This window comes from Diachasma alloeum, unplaced genomic scaffold (genome assembly GCF_001412515.2).
Source record: "Diachasma alloeum isolate Michigan unplaced genomic scaffold, Dall2.0 Dall_scaffold_00296, whole genome shotgun sequence".
Taxonomy (NCBI): domain Eukaryota; kingdom Metazoa; phylum Arthropoda; class Insecta; order Hymenoptera; family Braconidae; genus Diachasma; species Diachasma alloeum.
The window spans coordinates 1,462,736-1,478,267 of record NW_021680435.1 but is presented as its reverse complement, the minus strand read 5'-3'; the positions used below and the strand labels follow the sequence as shown (position 1 = coordinate 1,478,267).

Below are 15,532 nucleotides of genomic sequence, written 5' to 3'. Positions count from 1 at the left end.
AAGCGGTAACTGGTGGCCGAGAGTGTGGGTGGTCGTGAAGTGGGTAACAGTGTTCCACTTTGGTCGGATCAGCCTCTCGGCGTCCCAGGCTCTGAAGAGTCCCGGCTGATTCGCATCTAATTCTGAAAACACTCCCGAGTTGAAATACTCGGGAGGGGAAAGCCTACTGAGAGGGTGAAAAACCCTCCAGGACGAGAGTAAATTCACTTTACATGGGGGATTAGGCCGTGAGGCTTAATGTCCAGCCTCAAATAGTGGCTGGTGACGTTTGGCATAAGATACTCCTGGTGGACCTCGCCCACTCTACCGTGTCACACTGATGCTAGCTGGGCAACCCTTTGTCCGGCCACAGAAGTCCTCTGAGTGNTCAGAGGCCGGTTTTCGTCGAACCTCCCGTGAAGGTTCGGCTGGCGCCCGACTATTGAGCGATAGAGACGGCTAAAAAGTAGTTTGGATTTTTCCTGGGTGAACAACCCGGGAAAATATCCTTACAAATTCTGAATGTGAATAAATTTGTGAGGATTCCGAACAAATGATTTTTATGGCGGAAAATGAATTGTTTATAAATGCTTTATAGAAAATGCTCGTAATTTTCAAAAATTGCCATTTTTAATTATTTCATCAATCTTCCTCCAAAAGTAAACTTTCTCATTTTTTTTGTGGCGCGAGCCACAATAGATTAATTCCTTGAATTTATTTCGTAGCGTCTCGAATATTCCAAACGTCGAAATTCGAGACAAACGTCATTCTGTCCTTGTCCCTCACGAAATTTCAGGACAATTTCGAACCTTCGATAAACGAAGGTATATAAACTCGTACGCTCCCCGACGGAATAAGACAGTCGAAGTCAGTCTACTTTTGAATACACATGTAAACACTTGCCTTTAAATATACAGTTCGTGTCAACACCGAGTTATTATTCTTGATACCCGCACCAAACCGCCACATTTTTTTAGATATAAAAAATGTTTTTTAACGGTTCAATATGGAGATTCAAGTTCAGACCTGCACAGTTTAAATGATAAAATCATTGTAAAATATCCGCAAATTTAAAGTCAAATGGGGCTCAAATGAAAGCTCTGATATTTCATTACAAAAGTAGAGAAGCATTTCTCTCTACATTTCTCTCTCATTTCTCTCTACAAAAGTAGAGAGTATGTCAATGATGAAACCTTCTCGTGGGTAAACTCCCAAGTCAATCGAGAAGTTTTCATAAATTTTTAAGTAGTTTTCGAGTGTTTTGGGATCTCCTAGAAAGAATGGTGAAAGCTTGGGAAAATGGAGGGCTTTTTAGACGATTGCCGAATGTACTAGAAGATTCTGTACAGCTCTGAATCTTTCTATAATTTTCATGAAGAATTAATAATCCTAGAGGATTTTCCCAATGATTCTCAAATTTTCTTGTCCACTCTGTACCGGTCTAGACCGCTCTATAACTTTCTAGAACATTTCATGATTTCAGAGAAACGGATATTTCAAATTTATACAATCATCTGAAACATGCGTAAAAATTTCGATTCGCAAGGTTATTTTCACGTAATTGTACAGTAAAATTAAAATAAAACTCGCAGAAAACTGCTTCATCGGTCTAAAGTTTTTTATACCTTTCTAAAACCTTACATAAATTTTCGGAGAAACAAACATTTCAAATTATATAGAGTAAGATTTCACTATTCAAATGACTTATCTAATGATTTTTTCAGACTTAAAAATGTATTTGGATTGTATCATAATGCTGATTGTAATGTTCTGATGCTGGAATACAGAGGATATGGCCTCTCTCAAGGTAGTCCGTCCGAGGAGGGTTTATACATGGATGCTCAAGCAGGAATTGACTTTTTAACAGCTCGAAATGATATAAACACTTCAGAAATTATAGTTTTTGGTAGATCTTTAGGTAAAGTATTTCTTCCTGCAGTAGAATTATGTACGCTTGTGGATTGTTATTGTACATCTCGATAACATGGCAGAATATTTTTTCACAAAAAAATTGATCACAAAAATAATTCCAGTAAAGAAACGTAAAGAATATCAGTCCTAAAGTAAATTGCAAATTATCTGGAAAAATCTTCAGTTTTCAATTCTAGAGAATGAGATCATGTTGAAGCTTTTTCAGTAGGAAAATTTTTTGGGCCTCTATTTTTTTTTTATTAGAGAAATTAATTCAGACATCTTCTTTCAAAGATAATCTGTTTAACGAAAAAAATTTCTCGTGGAATTTTCTGAGCAGAGATCAGCCTCAAATGAATCTACAGAACAATTGATATCAAATTCGATTCGATTTCAACCATAATTTTACCTATTCGTGATTTTGTTATTTCGATGAATGGAAAAGCAATTATTAAATTTTTTCAATTGTTTCTTCTCTGTTATGATTACAGGTGGTGCAGTGGCTGTTGATTTAGCAACGAAATTCGATAATGAACGTAAAATTTGGTGCCTTATTTTGGAGAATACATTCACCAGTATTCCTGACATGGCCTCAATTTTGATTAGCTCAAAATTACTCCATTATTTACCATTAATCTGCTACAAAAATCAGTTCATGTCAGTAAGAAAGGTACATTTCATAAGAGTTCCCACATTGTTCATATCAGGATTATCAGACACACTAGTACCACCGCACATGATGAAGGAACTGCATAAAAAATGTTGTAGCTCGTACAAACGTTTAATTTCGATACCGGGGGGTACACACAATGAAACATGGAATCAAGATGGTTATTACGAACATTTTAAGACATTCATTAATGACCTTAGACAAAAGCCACCACCACGTGTGCCAGCTAGTCACGTCTATCAAATAGACGATATTTAGTACTGAATTCTAATCTCATTTTTTACACAAATTGCGTCCAAAACATTGATTCATGAGTTCTGTAGTTAAGTGGAATAATCGTATATACATACGAAGTGAAGAAATATATTTTAAAACTAGTGGCGTACTATTTTAACGCAATTTGTTTATAGAACTTTATCCTAGGGATTTTTTTGAATTTATACAATTTTTCATTGCACATGTTCAAGAGTAGTCAGTAATACCTTGATATGGATTCAACAGTGGAGTGATGAAAGACGATGTATCATAATCAATTAAAAGATTATCGTATGAATGAATTTGAAAGAAGAAATTTTAAAGAAATTCATCGGAAGGCTTTTGTTGCAGAAAGTTTACTAGACTTTAATCGTTTAAGGACGAGGTGCATACCACATAGCGATCCACGCGAAAGTGAATGATGGCGATCAAAATTGATTATTTCTAAATCCATGGCGTACCTCCAATCATACAAATATTATTGGGCCATATAGACGCCAGCTTCAGTTACATAGCAGTATGGTAATTTTCCGTTGATTAGAAGTAATAGGGGAGAGCGTTAATAAAAAAGAAAATTTTTTATCAATTTTTTTTATTATTGGGAGTACCGATGAGAATAATAATTTTCTATTCGGTAGAAAAGAACATGCTGTGCGAAAAAATTACTGATACCCTGGGCCTTTCTCTGGACTTTAGATTTTGCTGTTTCATTTTCTTTTCAATTAATCCATTAACAAAATCTTCCCACGTCAAAACTTGTCGATAATTTTCCATTCTACGGAACGGAAAGTTATTATTCTCATCAGTACTCCCAATAATAAAAGTAGTTGATAAATAAAAGTTAAGGCCCAGGTGTACTATCTTTCGTCCGTTATCTCGATGTTTTTTTTTCATCTTTCGTCATCTGAAATTGTCAATTAAGTCCTGCACCATGCAGAAGTTTTGAAAAATTATGAATGAATAATCAAAAAAAAAGTAGAAAAAATTCTCAATTTTTTCAAAGAGCATTTTTAATTTATGTTCAGAATAAATTGAATAACAAGAAATTAAAAAATGTATCTGATTTACGGTGACAAATGGCGGCCTGTCACCCAATATCATGCCGTGGGAAGACTGATTTCGTAAATCTTTTCCCACACTGCACAGAGACATTTATTACGGAAAAGGCTCTCTGAAAAAAGTTGTAATATTTTGGAGAATTCTTTAATCACACTTTTATCACATAAAAATGGCAGATGACTACATACCACTGTTTTGAAAATTGAGATACCTAGCTGTCACTTCCCATGAGGAGTTAGTGTTTTGTTATCCACCATGGAAAATGACAGCTAATAGATAATTTGCCACAGCGAATCAGATATTTGTAATTTCCACTTTTTTCAACTCATTCTGAATCTCATCTAAAAACGCTCTTTGAAAAAGTTCAGAATTTGTTCTATTTTTTTGTTATCATTCAATCATAATTTTTGGGAATTTCTACACGATGTACCACTCAATTAACAATTTTGGATTACGAAAGATAAAAAAATTCCAGATAACATTCGAAAGATATTACACCCGGGCCTTAATAGAAAAAATAGTTGATAAAATTTTTTTTTTGCTTGAATTGCGTCAAACAGTGGTTTTCAGCTTGTTTAATTTTGCCCCACTCTCCCCTAGAATTCGAATTGTATTGTGCATATATTTGGTAACTTTTCTCGCAAATTACTTATTTCTGCGATATTCGCAAGTTAAGATCTATAGAATTTCTGCACTCACATCCTTTTATTGCTTCACTGCGGAATCGCAGGTGAATTCTTCTTGATGTACAGAGATCTTTTTTTTGCACTTTCTCATTCCACTTAACAACTGAATAATCCAAAAATAATGAATGCAGATTATCAATGATTCGAGGGACACTGCTGTGATGATACAAATAGATTACCATTTTTTTAAGAATCTTATTTATTGAATGCAAAGAAATCTTCCTCCAATGTCTCTCTTCGTGAGGAGAAGAGTTTTGTATGATTACATGAATTTCATTGGGTAAATTTGGGGTGTTGTTGAGATATATGGAAATAGTTTTTGTGTAGTCAGTGAAACATGAAAACAATCAATTATCTTTATATAATTAGTAGTGAAGGGGTTAAAGAGGACGAGTTCAATGTAGATTTTCAGATTATTTTGTAAATATCTTCGAGAAGAAGATATGTCTATCGGTATTTTATCATTAAAAGAAACAGTTTCAGAGATATTTGCGAAATAATCTATATGGAATTCTTACACTTAGGGGTCAATGCGACAAAATGGATTCTTTGTTTCTGTAAATAATTCTAAATCCGCTGATTAGAATTTTCATCTTGGCATTCCAAATATTTACAAGGATCCATTTTGTCATGCTCTTTCCTTCTGTATATAAAATTCAATGTCAATTCTAGTTTATTTTCATAAATAAGGGCAAATATAAGATGTAATAGTTCTAGTTCCCTGCCAACCGAAGAAAAAGAAATAACGATGAATCAAATCATATTTATTTTGTGTTCTATCATGATAATATAAGGGAAAATAAAATTGCCAAATCATGTATCCTTTTAGAAAAAATGCTTTTTCTTCTTTCTTTAGAGCGTCCATTTTAGTTATTCAGCAGTTAAGTGCCGAGAGATGACGAAATGTAAATATTCTGTCTTTTGAACCCCTTTGTCTCGAATCTCTTTGGGCAAAAACTGGGACTTTGTTTCGAATTCAGCGTGGGAGAACCTAGATTACTTCAACTCTTCAGTATCAGCTAAATGAAGGCTGTGGTGTGCAACTCCTATCTCTTATTCTTCCGCATTTCACTTCCAGAAATTACGCTATATTGCTTTCGAATGGAAGCATTGTAATCATTCAAATTTAAGTTTTCGATTTTTTTGTATTATATCGACCCATTAGAATCCAAAAAGTCTGAAAATGAAATTTTTAGACCGTGTCCGTACGTATGCGTGTATATATGTATGTGGGCGGTAAATTTTTTCTTCAATTATTTGCTAATGAATGGATGGAATTGAATCGTTTTTTTTTTTCAAATGTAGCTATTGTTGAGCCCTATCGATCGCCATTAATTAAAATTAAATTCATCGATTAGTTTTTTACTTTTGAATTTTTTCGAAATTCGGTTGTCCCACAATAACTAAAAAAAAAGAGTTCCGTTTGAACCTTTGTAGGGATAAGACGTGTTTTGGATTCGCTCCGTAAATAATACCAATGCCTATTGTGGTAAACTATCCCTTTCAACACGGACTGTCAATGAGTGCAGCCCATTAGGGGCGACTCTTGACTAGTTTTCACTATTTTGTTTCCAACCACCATGGAAGAAGTGAATAAAATAACAAATGAGAATGACGCAAATGCGCCCAGCTTTCAGGTCCTCCAGCCGCAAACATTCGCGCAAGCAACAAGTAACATGCAAAATTCTGAGGCTTTTCCTAGTGACGAAGAAGGTGTCATAACCAGTGCAATCCAAGGCACTATAATATATATATATATATAAATGAAGGAGTATATTTATGCAGTTGGAGACTTCGTGGGTCGTATGAACGTACTTGCAGCTGAAAGAATACAGGGAAATCGAATTTCGATGTACGTTAAAAGCCCAGAACTCGTTGATAAATTGGCATCACCGGACACCAACTTATACATTGTAGATCATCTACTTAGAATTATTCCAGAAAAAGCCAAAATCCGCAAAGTGATTCTGTCGAACGTTTCGCCTAACATTCCACACTCGGCCATTGAAGAAGCCCTGAAGGTCAGTAAAATCGATCTAGTCACAAAGGTGTCTACAATCAAGTTTAACTTGGACAAGGAGGGATATTCTGTGGTGAGCTCTAGACGACAATTCCAAATGAAAAAGGAAGAAGTTCTCAAAATTTCAGAGATTCTCAAGATCGTATACCGAGGTAAACAATATTTGATTTCATCCATTGTCGATAGCCAAGCCTGTTATAAGTGTAATAAAACAGGGCATATTGCGAAGAATTGTACCCAAGACAAAACTGGAGATAATCCCCAGTGACGTAGCATGTCTCAACGCCTGTCACAACAGAGAAACATCCCTCCATCCCCACCTAATATTTTACCAGCGGACCTGAGCATAGAAAAAAGGGAAGGCAACACAACCACAGAGAACCAAGTAATGACAGATCCAGAGAATGAAGAAGGCAAGAAGCAATCAACCAAACATGTCGATAATCTCAAGATAAAATGGAAACAGATGAACTCCAGAATACGAAACTTCCCCTAACAGATTTCGCTGAGCTTGCGTTCGCCCCAGGGAACTCAGCAAGTGAGGAGGATGACGACTTTGAGCTTCCGAAGGTTCAGGTGAGAAAGGCGAAAAGACCCAAAACTATAAAAACTCGCCTTCTCACTGAAGAATTCATGAAAGCTTATTCAATTAAAGTAGCCAGAGTGTTCAAGAAAAACCCAGAGGACTACTGCCTGGATTAAGACCAGTTTCTCAACTTCGTCGGCAGGTTATTTGAAGTAAAAGACCTGCGACTTCTCGCCGAGCAGAACAGCAACGACCCCTTAAACCTTGCTACCACTCTGAGATGTCTCCAGCCCTACATCACAGACATAACATTCAAAGTAGAGTGACCAATCTGGCAAACAAATTGGAAAACATCGCAGTTAACACAGAGGAAGATGGGTATCTGACAGCGTCATCCCAAAACTAACTGTCATTATGGCTGCTACACAAACACAACAACTAAATGAAACCAACGTTCCCTGTAATCTGAAAGTTATCTTCTGGAATATCAGAGAAATCAACGCGCATCGAGAGGACATTGAACTGGCTCTCCAGGACTTCGACGTTTTCATCGGTGTCGAGACTAAACTCAACCCGGCAGACAAAGGACCTTACAAATTTACGGGCTTCAATACCCACCGTGTAGATAGACCTATCCTACCAGGTGAAACAGGGCAGGGAGGTATAATAATAATTGCCAAAAATAATTTATCTATTAAGCTATATCAAAATTTTACGAATCTACACTCAAGCATAGAACTTGCAGCTATTGAAATAATCAACGTCAAACCGAAAATAAATTACTTGTATGCTATCGAAACCCAGAATGTAGTTTAGATCTTGAGCACTGGAAAAAAATATTTGATATACATAGAGTTTATGAAGCTTATGAAGCTCTATCAAATTTGGTATATATAAAGCTTACGAAAATTGTTTGTTATGGTTTAAGACTCTATGATTGTATAGAGAAAAATGATATATTTTTGTATAATACCGATACTCACACCCACGTGGACATATATAGAGGAAATAAATCAAGCATAGATTTGGTAATGAGCAGTCCGGAAATATCAGATATTATAACGGTTAGTGCACTTAATGAAACTTGGGGTTCTCACCATTATCCAATAAAAATTAATCTTAGCGTCCAAAAAACACTGCATAATAGAAAATCTTTCAAGATCACTTCGGTACAAACAAATTGGCACACACTGGATGTTTTATTAAATAGTTCATTTTCACTGTTTCTGGCACCAGCATATGAAAATCCCAACCCAATAGAAAAATACAGATATTATGAAAAAAAAAATGTTACCAAAAGTGGAGAAGTACCAAGAGACTTGGTGATCTTATAGCCTACAGAAAATCTGTTGCCACTGCCAGAAAAACTTTTAGGCAGAAGAAGAAACAATCCTTCATTAAATTTACAGAAAATTTAAATTGTAGAAAAAATATTAAATATGTCTGAAACACGCGCAGAGTCCTGAAAAATGCCTGGATAAATACAGGATCCCACAAACCCAGAGATTTTGTTCAGATAAGGGAACAGATTTTTCAGGCAATGGGAAAACTAACCCGCGACATAGATCTCGTAGACACTGCCTACATGCCCCACTCTGACCCAAATCCGTTATTCGACCAATCTTTCTTCTTCGATGAATTCAATTATGCACTGCATCATAGAAATAGTCAATCGGCTCCAGGACTAGATGGTATAGATTACAACTTACTTAAAAAAATTCCCTGTTCAGCTCAAGTTGATACTTCTAGACATCTTCAATGAAATCCATCATTCTGGAGAGTTTCCCCCCGAATGGAAAGCTACCTTCCTTCACTTCATCCCCGAGAATAACAACTCTGGAGTCAGACCCATAGCCCTAACTTCGTGTGTACTCAAATTATACGAGACAGTACTAAAAAGTGGACTGCAATGGTGGGTGAAATGAAACGGGATTCTTTCCCTGTCCCCAACAGAGTTCAGATCAGGACTGTCGTGTAGGGACAACCTCGTAAACCTCAGACTTCATGTAGAAGATTCCTTTAGAGAATAAGAACAGATACTAGCAGTATTTCTGGATATTACAGGAGCATTCGACAACGTCGACGGGGTTAGGCTATTGGATATCCTCGCGGAGGTCGGATGCTCTTCTACCATCGACCGACAGATTTATTAAATTTGTCACCCAGGGGAGGGTTCTGCACTGTGATGCTCTGGGGGACGAGTCCAGAGCAGCCAGCGGGGGGGTCCCTCAGGGTGCAGTGCTCTCCCCCCTCCTCTACACAATCTATACTAGGAAAATCCTCAAAAAAATAAATTCTAGAGTGGAGACATCACTTTTCGCTGATGATATAGCTTTGTTTATCCGTGTCTCTGAATATGAAAAAAACAAAGCTATTCTAGAGAAATCAATAGATCAGGTGATAACCAACCTTAAAGATTTAGGACTGGAAATTGACCCCGAAAAAATAGTACTCCTGCGCTTCAGTAAAAAAGGCTCTCTGCCAGCAAACACCCAGATCAGAATAAAAGATCACACCATTGTATCTTCTCCGACCGCTAAGTTCTTAGGCATATACTTTGACCAAAAACTGAACTTCAACCACCATATATCTATACTTCAACATGCGATGTTTGAAAGCTCTAAACCTCGTCAAATTCCTACAGAGAACGTGGTGGGGAACAGACCTTGAAACACTGATTAGATTATACAAAAGTTATGTCCGTTCCATAGTGGATTATGGTCTATTCGCCTACTTCCCGAATACCAAAAAATACCAATCAAAGCTAGAGTCGATACAATATGCAGCCATCCGCTTTGCACTGGGATACAGACGTTCTACCCCAACCAATGTTTTGATAGGTGAATTAAAGCTCATGCTGATTAAAGATCGTGCCAGCTTCCTATGCAAGACATATTTAATGAAAATCCTGAGTAATCAATCCACCCAAGTATACGACACAATCTTCCTTATTTTCAAAGAAAAGAGAACAAGGACCCTCTGTCGAGATAAACTAATCACCAAGTGCATTAGAGATGTGTTGCAACTTGAGAATTCCTTGAAAACCAATAAGATCTTCAATATTTTTATATAAAAATATTTTCAATATTTTTTTTCAATTCAATATTTTTTTTTAAATAAAAACAAAAGACGACCTTGGCACAACTCTCCAAACCCTCCCAGCACCAAACGAAGCTCTAAATCGGGCAATTACAAGTAGTTTTCAAACCTGGAATATCATCTATACAGACGGTAGCAAGGATTCGGAAACAGAGTATGTGGGAGCAGAGTGTCACTGCGCCAGTCTGGGCGTTGACACTTCTGTTATCTTTCTTCTGATAGCTATATATTTGTTGATTTGATTTTCATAATGATTGTTGAAAATTGGGAATTTTTAATGAATTTCCCTGAAAGGGAGTTTTCTGATGGTTTCTTCAAATGTGATGTTTCAAATTCATTCAAGTATGTGTAAATAAAATTTTTCTATTACCATTTTATGAAAGGCCTAAGGAGATAAATAGAACTGTAAAAAAGGCAATCGGTTGTATAGAAGAAAAGGGGAAATAAGAATAATGATGAAAATTTAAATTGAAAATCTGACGAAATTAGATAAAAGGAAATCTTATTCAATTTAATAAAATTAAATAAACAATGCATTATACATGATAGAAGGAAATGATGTGCAAAATAACCATTCGGAAGCATATTGCTAATTTATTAGTAAAAATAACTATACTATATACAAGAGGAATTTCCCACTTGTTTGAAATGGAAGCAACGATTCTGTGGCTAGTGCACGGCCCTGTGGTCACCTGAGTTCAACAACATCGTTCAATCAATTACTCAAAAATCTACTGAGAATATGTGCAAAGGCACGAAAGAATCATCTTCTAGGGTGTCATAGAATAATGGGTGAGAAACTTTTCATGAAAGCTAAATAAAAAAAATGATTCTTGAAGGAGAGCTTTTCCTACCGTCTTTACCCATATTTTAGTTCTTTCTATGATCTTATCACCTGATTTATTTACAAAAAGTCCACTATTTAAAATCGTCGGTTCGAACGTCTTTTTCTCAACGCAAGTTTATAAGAAATTATCATGCCAGTGACCACTAGTAATAAGAGACTAACAACTGCACTGATGACAATTATCACCATCCCACTTCCAGATTTGAGGGCGATTTCTTTTCTTCTATGGAGAAACTGGTCACTTCCTTCAAATACTTCGAGTCGGCTAAAGTCATTTCCGGTTAAATTATCGTCGCAAAAGACTTGGCCTTTCCATTTCATCCAATGGACCATTCTCTTGTCGAATAATTTCAATGGGCTTGCGCATCTGTAGTAAAAAAAGTAAAAGACTTTAAGAGAAGTTAAACACTTTTGTAGCGAACTAGTGGAATGAAATTGGACGAATCAAGTATCTATATCTCGACAAACACGGAATAATTTTATAGATGAATAATTACAAAGGTGAATGTCAAGATTATTTTTTAGTTGAAAATGTCTTCAACTATAAATGCAGTCTCGTCACGTTTGCCTCCAAAATCACTTGTTTGGAAATTGAAAGCACATAATCAATAATTACAGGTTCCATTCATAATGTTCCACTATATCGCTAAAAAAATTGTTGTATTGAGCTTTGTGAAAACGCAGAATTACTTTAGATCAATTAGAAGTTCAGGATTGAGAGCGTAAAGGTTGGGCACTAATCTTTCCAGCATCCACTCGGATTTACAGTCACAGATGAATGGATTTCCTTGCAAATTCACTCCATACTCTGGCAACGTTTCGTTCAAGACCTTCTCCAATTTTTGGGAAATTCTGGTGAGGCCGTTCTCGCTGAGGTCTAACTATAAATCAAACATCACACTGGTTAGAATGGTAACAAAAATAATGGATATAGTGTGGAAGTAAAAGGAAATAATTGAAAAAATTGTTGAAATAGCTTAAGTGGTTTTCGATATATTTGCGATAAACGATTTAAGAACGGATCGCTATGTCTCAAACACTGACTCGATTGCTCTGAAATCTTGCATAAAGTTAGTTCACATCAATGCCAAATATCGGACAAAATTTTGTGGAAGTGTTTTAGTTGTTTTATTACTCAATTTACGAAAAAATTGGGCTCCAAAAGGGCACCAGCGGACATCCACACAGACGAAGATTCCCAAGTACAATTATAAAATGTAACAATAGTTCAGAATGAATCAATATCTCATTACATTCTTCGATATTTACGCATTTTTTCCCAATAACAATAAGCTTCGTAATTGCTTCCGAAGAGAAACATTGTAATCGTTCAAATTCAAGTCTTGGATTTTTTGTTATATCGACCCATTATGATCCAAAATCCGAAAATGCAATTTTTATATCGTATCCGTACGTATGTGTATGATAAAGTTTTCCTTCAATTCTCCGCTAATGAATCCATGGAATTGAATCATTCGTTTTTCTTAAATGTAGGTATTGTTGAGCCCTCTCGAACGCCATTAATTCAAATTTAATTCGACTAATTTTTTAATTTTCGAATTTTTCCGAAAATCGGTTGTCCCACGATAACTAAAAAAAATGTTCTGAATTGATTGAATAATGACTTTAAAAAATCGTTTGGATGTCCTTTCGGCCGAGTTCGAAGATGAAGGCGATAGTAATAATCTTTATTTTCATTTATTTGAAAATTGCAAAAATTCTGTATTTTTTTTAAATCAGAATTCCGGGGATATCATTGAATATCATGCTTCAAATGAATTCAATCACAGCTTAAAATACTTGTTTTAATGCCATTACGTCGAAGTTGAAAGATTATTACGATAGCTATAATGGTTGGTTTGGTTTTTACGATAATTGTTGAAAATTTAGAATTTTTCATGAATTTCTCTGAAAGTGAGCTTTCTGATGGTATCTTCAAATATGGTGTTTCAAATTCAATCAAGTATCTATAAATAAAATTCTTCTATCAACATTTTATCGAGCGGCTGAGGGGAGAGATAAAATCGCAAAAAAGACAATCGGTTATATTGAAGAAAGGGATAATAAGAATAATAATGATGATAACATCCAACTAAGTTGAAAATCTGACGAAATTAGTTAAAAAGAAATCTTATTCAATTTAATAAAATGAAATAAACAGTGAATTATACATGATAGAAGGAACTGATGTGCAAAATAACCATTCGAAAGCATATTGCCAATTTATTAGCAAAAATAACTTTACTATATGCAATACAAGAGCAATTTCCCACTTGTTTTTATGATACTTACGTAACAAATATCCATACCACGAATGGACTCTTCATCGAAGGCCTTCAAATTTTTGTTCGAAGAAATAGTAATATTAATACAATCCCCATCCTGTCCTTTCAATTTCTCGAGCGCATCATCGTAGATTGCATTGAGCAAAGTTGTATTCTTCATAACAAAGTTTCGGAGCTTCAATTCATTGAAAAACTTCAACTCCTTGATTGGATTTCCATTCATGATGAGTGTCTCAAGACTCGGTAAATTGTGACTCATAAAATTCTCAGGTATTGACGCAAACAAATTATTAGAAATGTCCAAACCCTTCAATATTGGAAGCGTAAAATTTGATATCATCGATAGATAGTTTCCACTGAGGTTTAAATATTTCAAACCACTGAACAATACCTCATCCGACTGAATTTCTTTAATTTTATTATTTTCGATACTCAAGGATTCGACAGATAAATTTCTTGGCAGAGATGTCAATTCGTTATATCCGACACGTAATTGTCGAATACTAGCTTCAATAATCGTTGAGTTGAGAGAATTGTGTTCCAAATTTAATAACTCTAGACCTTCAATATTGGAGAGATAATGTTCGAATGAAGTGAGAGAATTATTCGACAAATCCAGAGTCGACAATTTTGGAAAATTATTGGTGAAATTTTTTGGTAATTCTGTTATGATGTTATTCGATAAAGAGAGGCCGCTTAGAACTTGTGAAGGATTCGTCAGTGAGCCGTTGATGCTTCCAATTTTATTATGACTCAAATCAAGATATTCTAGGGATCTTACTTTCGCTAATGCCCCAATATCGATATTTTCTATATTATTCCATGACAAATCCAACTCCCTCAGCTTAGTAAATGATTCTAAAATCTCAGAATCCATTTTTGTAATATTATTATGCGACAGAACGAGGAATTGTAGACTGGTCAGGTATTTAATTCTCTCGAGTGATGTTTCATTAACAAAATTATTCGATAAAATTAATTTGTTCGGTGGGTCTTCATAGATGAATGACAAGAATTCCAAATCATCACTATTTTGATCGAGTTTTCCATCACAATTGTACTCAATTAAATTATCTGGAAGCAAAGAAATTCATAGAAACAGGAAATTCGTTCTGTTTTGAGTGATACAGTGGTGAAGGAGTAAAACGTCACATTCGATAGATTCTGTCTCATTGCAATAGATTGTCTCATTGTTTTTTTTATTTTGATAATCTGAAATGATTTCTAATTGCTATTCAGTTTTAGAAAGCCCTGGAGTCCCCAAAAATTATGATGGTATAATCGAAAAAATGTTGAAAAAAAAGCTGAACATTTTCAAAGAGCGTTTTTGAATAATTTTGGGAAATAAACCTAATAGAGAGGAAATTGCAAATTAATAATTTTATGGCACGCTGTGGAATAAGTCGAGTTTATCGCACGCTGCGCTTCGCGCAGCGTGCTTCAAACTCGACTTCTGCACGATGTGGCATAAAATAGTATAACCACTCGGGCATAAACTTCGTTTTCAACGAATGTGAATACAGACCTCGCCTTCGGCTCGGCCTGTAAACTTCACATTCGTCGAAAACGAAATTTGTGCCCTTGTACTCTAATGTACTATGATGTATCTAATGGCTGTTAGGTCGTCATTTGTCACAGTAGTTAATGGCTGTCAGATCGTTAGTTACCATGGTAAATTATCCATTCACTATTACCTCTCTATCAGACTTATTTTTTAATCTTTATTAAAAACGCTTTTTGAAAATATTCGGTTTTTTTTTCACTTTTTTTAATTGTACAATCATAATTTTTAGAGACTCCTGCGTGATTTAAAATCCAGGGAAATTGTGATATATTTTACATTATGAAAAAGGAAAAACAATCGAGATAACGTTCGAAAGATAATCCACCCGGGCCTTAACTTAAAAATTAACTTAAAAAAACTGCTGAGAGGTTTTATTCGAAATTTCATCAACCGCTAAAAAAGGTGGACATCACCTTTGACGTAGTACGTTTTACCGCTTCATTGTAGAAATAAGTCATCTCAATTCAAGAATCACAAAAATATCTGTATTTATTGATTTCTTCTCACGATACCTGATGTTGAACACTCGCATATTTTACACAGATCACAAATTGATAAATGTAACACACTGATAAAGAGAAAAACAGCAAAGACTTTTCGCATTTTGAACAATTAAAAATGTATGAAATTT

General features: G+C 35.2%; 2 protein-coding genes across 2 annotated transcripts in view; one reads left to right on the top strand and one right to left on the bottom strand.

Moving 5' to 3' along the window:
• Positions 1-3,738, top strand: part of LOC107039336 (protein ABHD13) — a 27,441-nt gene extending 23,703 nt beyond the window's left edge. Inside the window, exons 3-4 of the mRNA XM_015258901.2 lie at positions 1,704-1,897; positions 2,382-3,738. Of these exons, the coding sequence (XP_015114387.1) occupies positions 1,704-1,897; positions 2,382-2,818 (631 nt within the window). The 3' untranslated portion in view covers positions 2,819-3,738. The remainder of the gene's footprint in view (positions 1-1,703; positions 1,898-2,381) is intronic.
• A 7,041-nt stretch (positions 3,739-10,779) lies between these two features.
• Positions 10,780-15,527, bottom strand: LOC107039307 (toll-like receptor 6). The gene is made up of 4 exons (XM_015258861.1): positions 15,414-15,527; positions 13,345-14,411; positions 11,743-11,933; positions 10,780-11,419 (listed from the first exon to the last, which is right to left on the bottom strand). The coding sequence occupies exons 1-4, from the start codon at positions 15,502-15,504 to the stop codon at positions 11,128-11,130; spliced, it is 1,641 nt and encodes a 546-aa protein (XP_015114347.1). The 5' UTR covers positions 15,505-15,527; the 3' UTR covers positions 10,780-11,127.
• Between the last annotated feature and the right edge of the window lie 5 nt (positions 15,528-15,532).

Bases quoted from the DNA above. Each gene is read 5' to 3' on its own strand.
- LOC107039307 (XM_015258861.1), bottom strand. From the start codon at position 15,504: ATGCGAAAAGTCTTTGCTGTTTTTCTCTTTATCAGTGTGTTACATTTA. The intron at 14,412-15,413 runs GTATCGTGAGAA...CTTTGCTTCCAG, and splicing joins ATGCGAGTGTTCAACATCAG to ATAATTTAATTGAGTACAAT. The intron at 11,934-13,344 runs GTAAGTATCATA...TTTGATTTATAG, and splicing joins GTGGTATGGATATTTGTTAC to TTAGACCTCAGCGAGAACGG.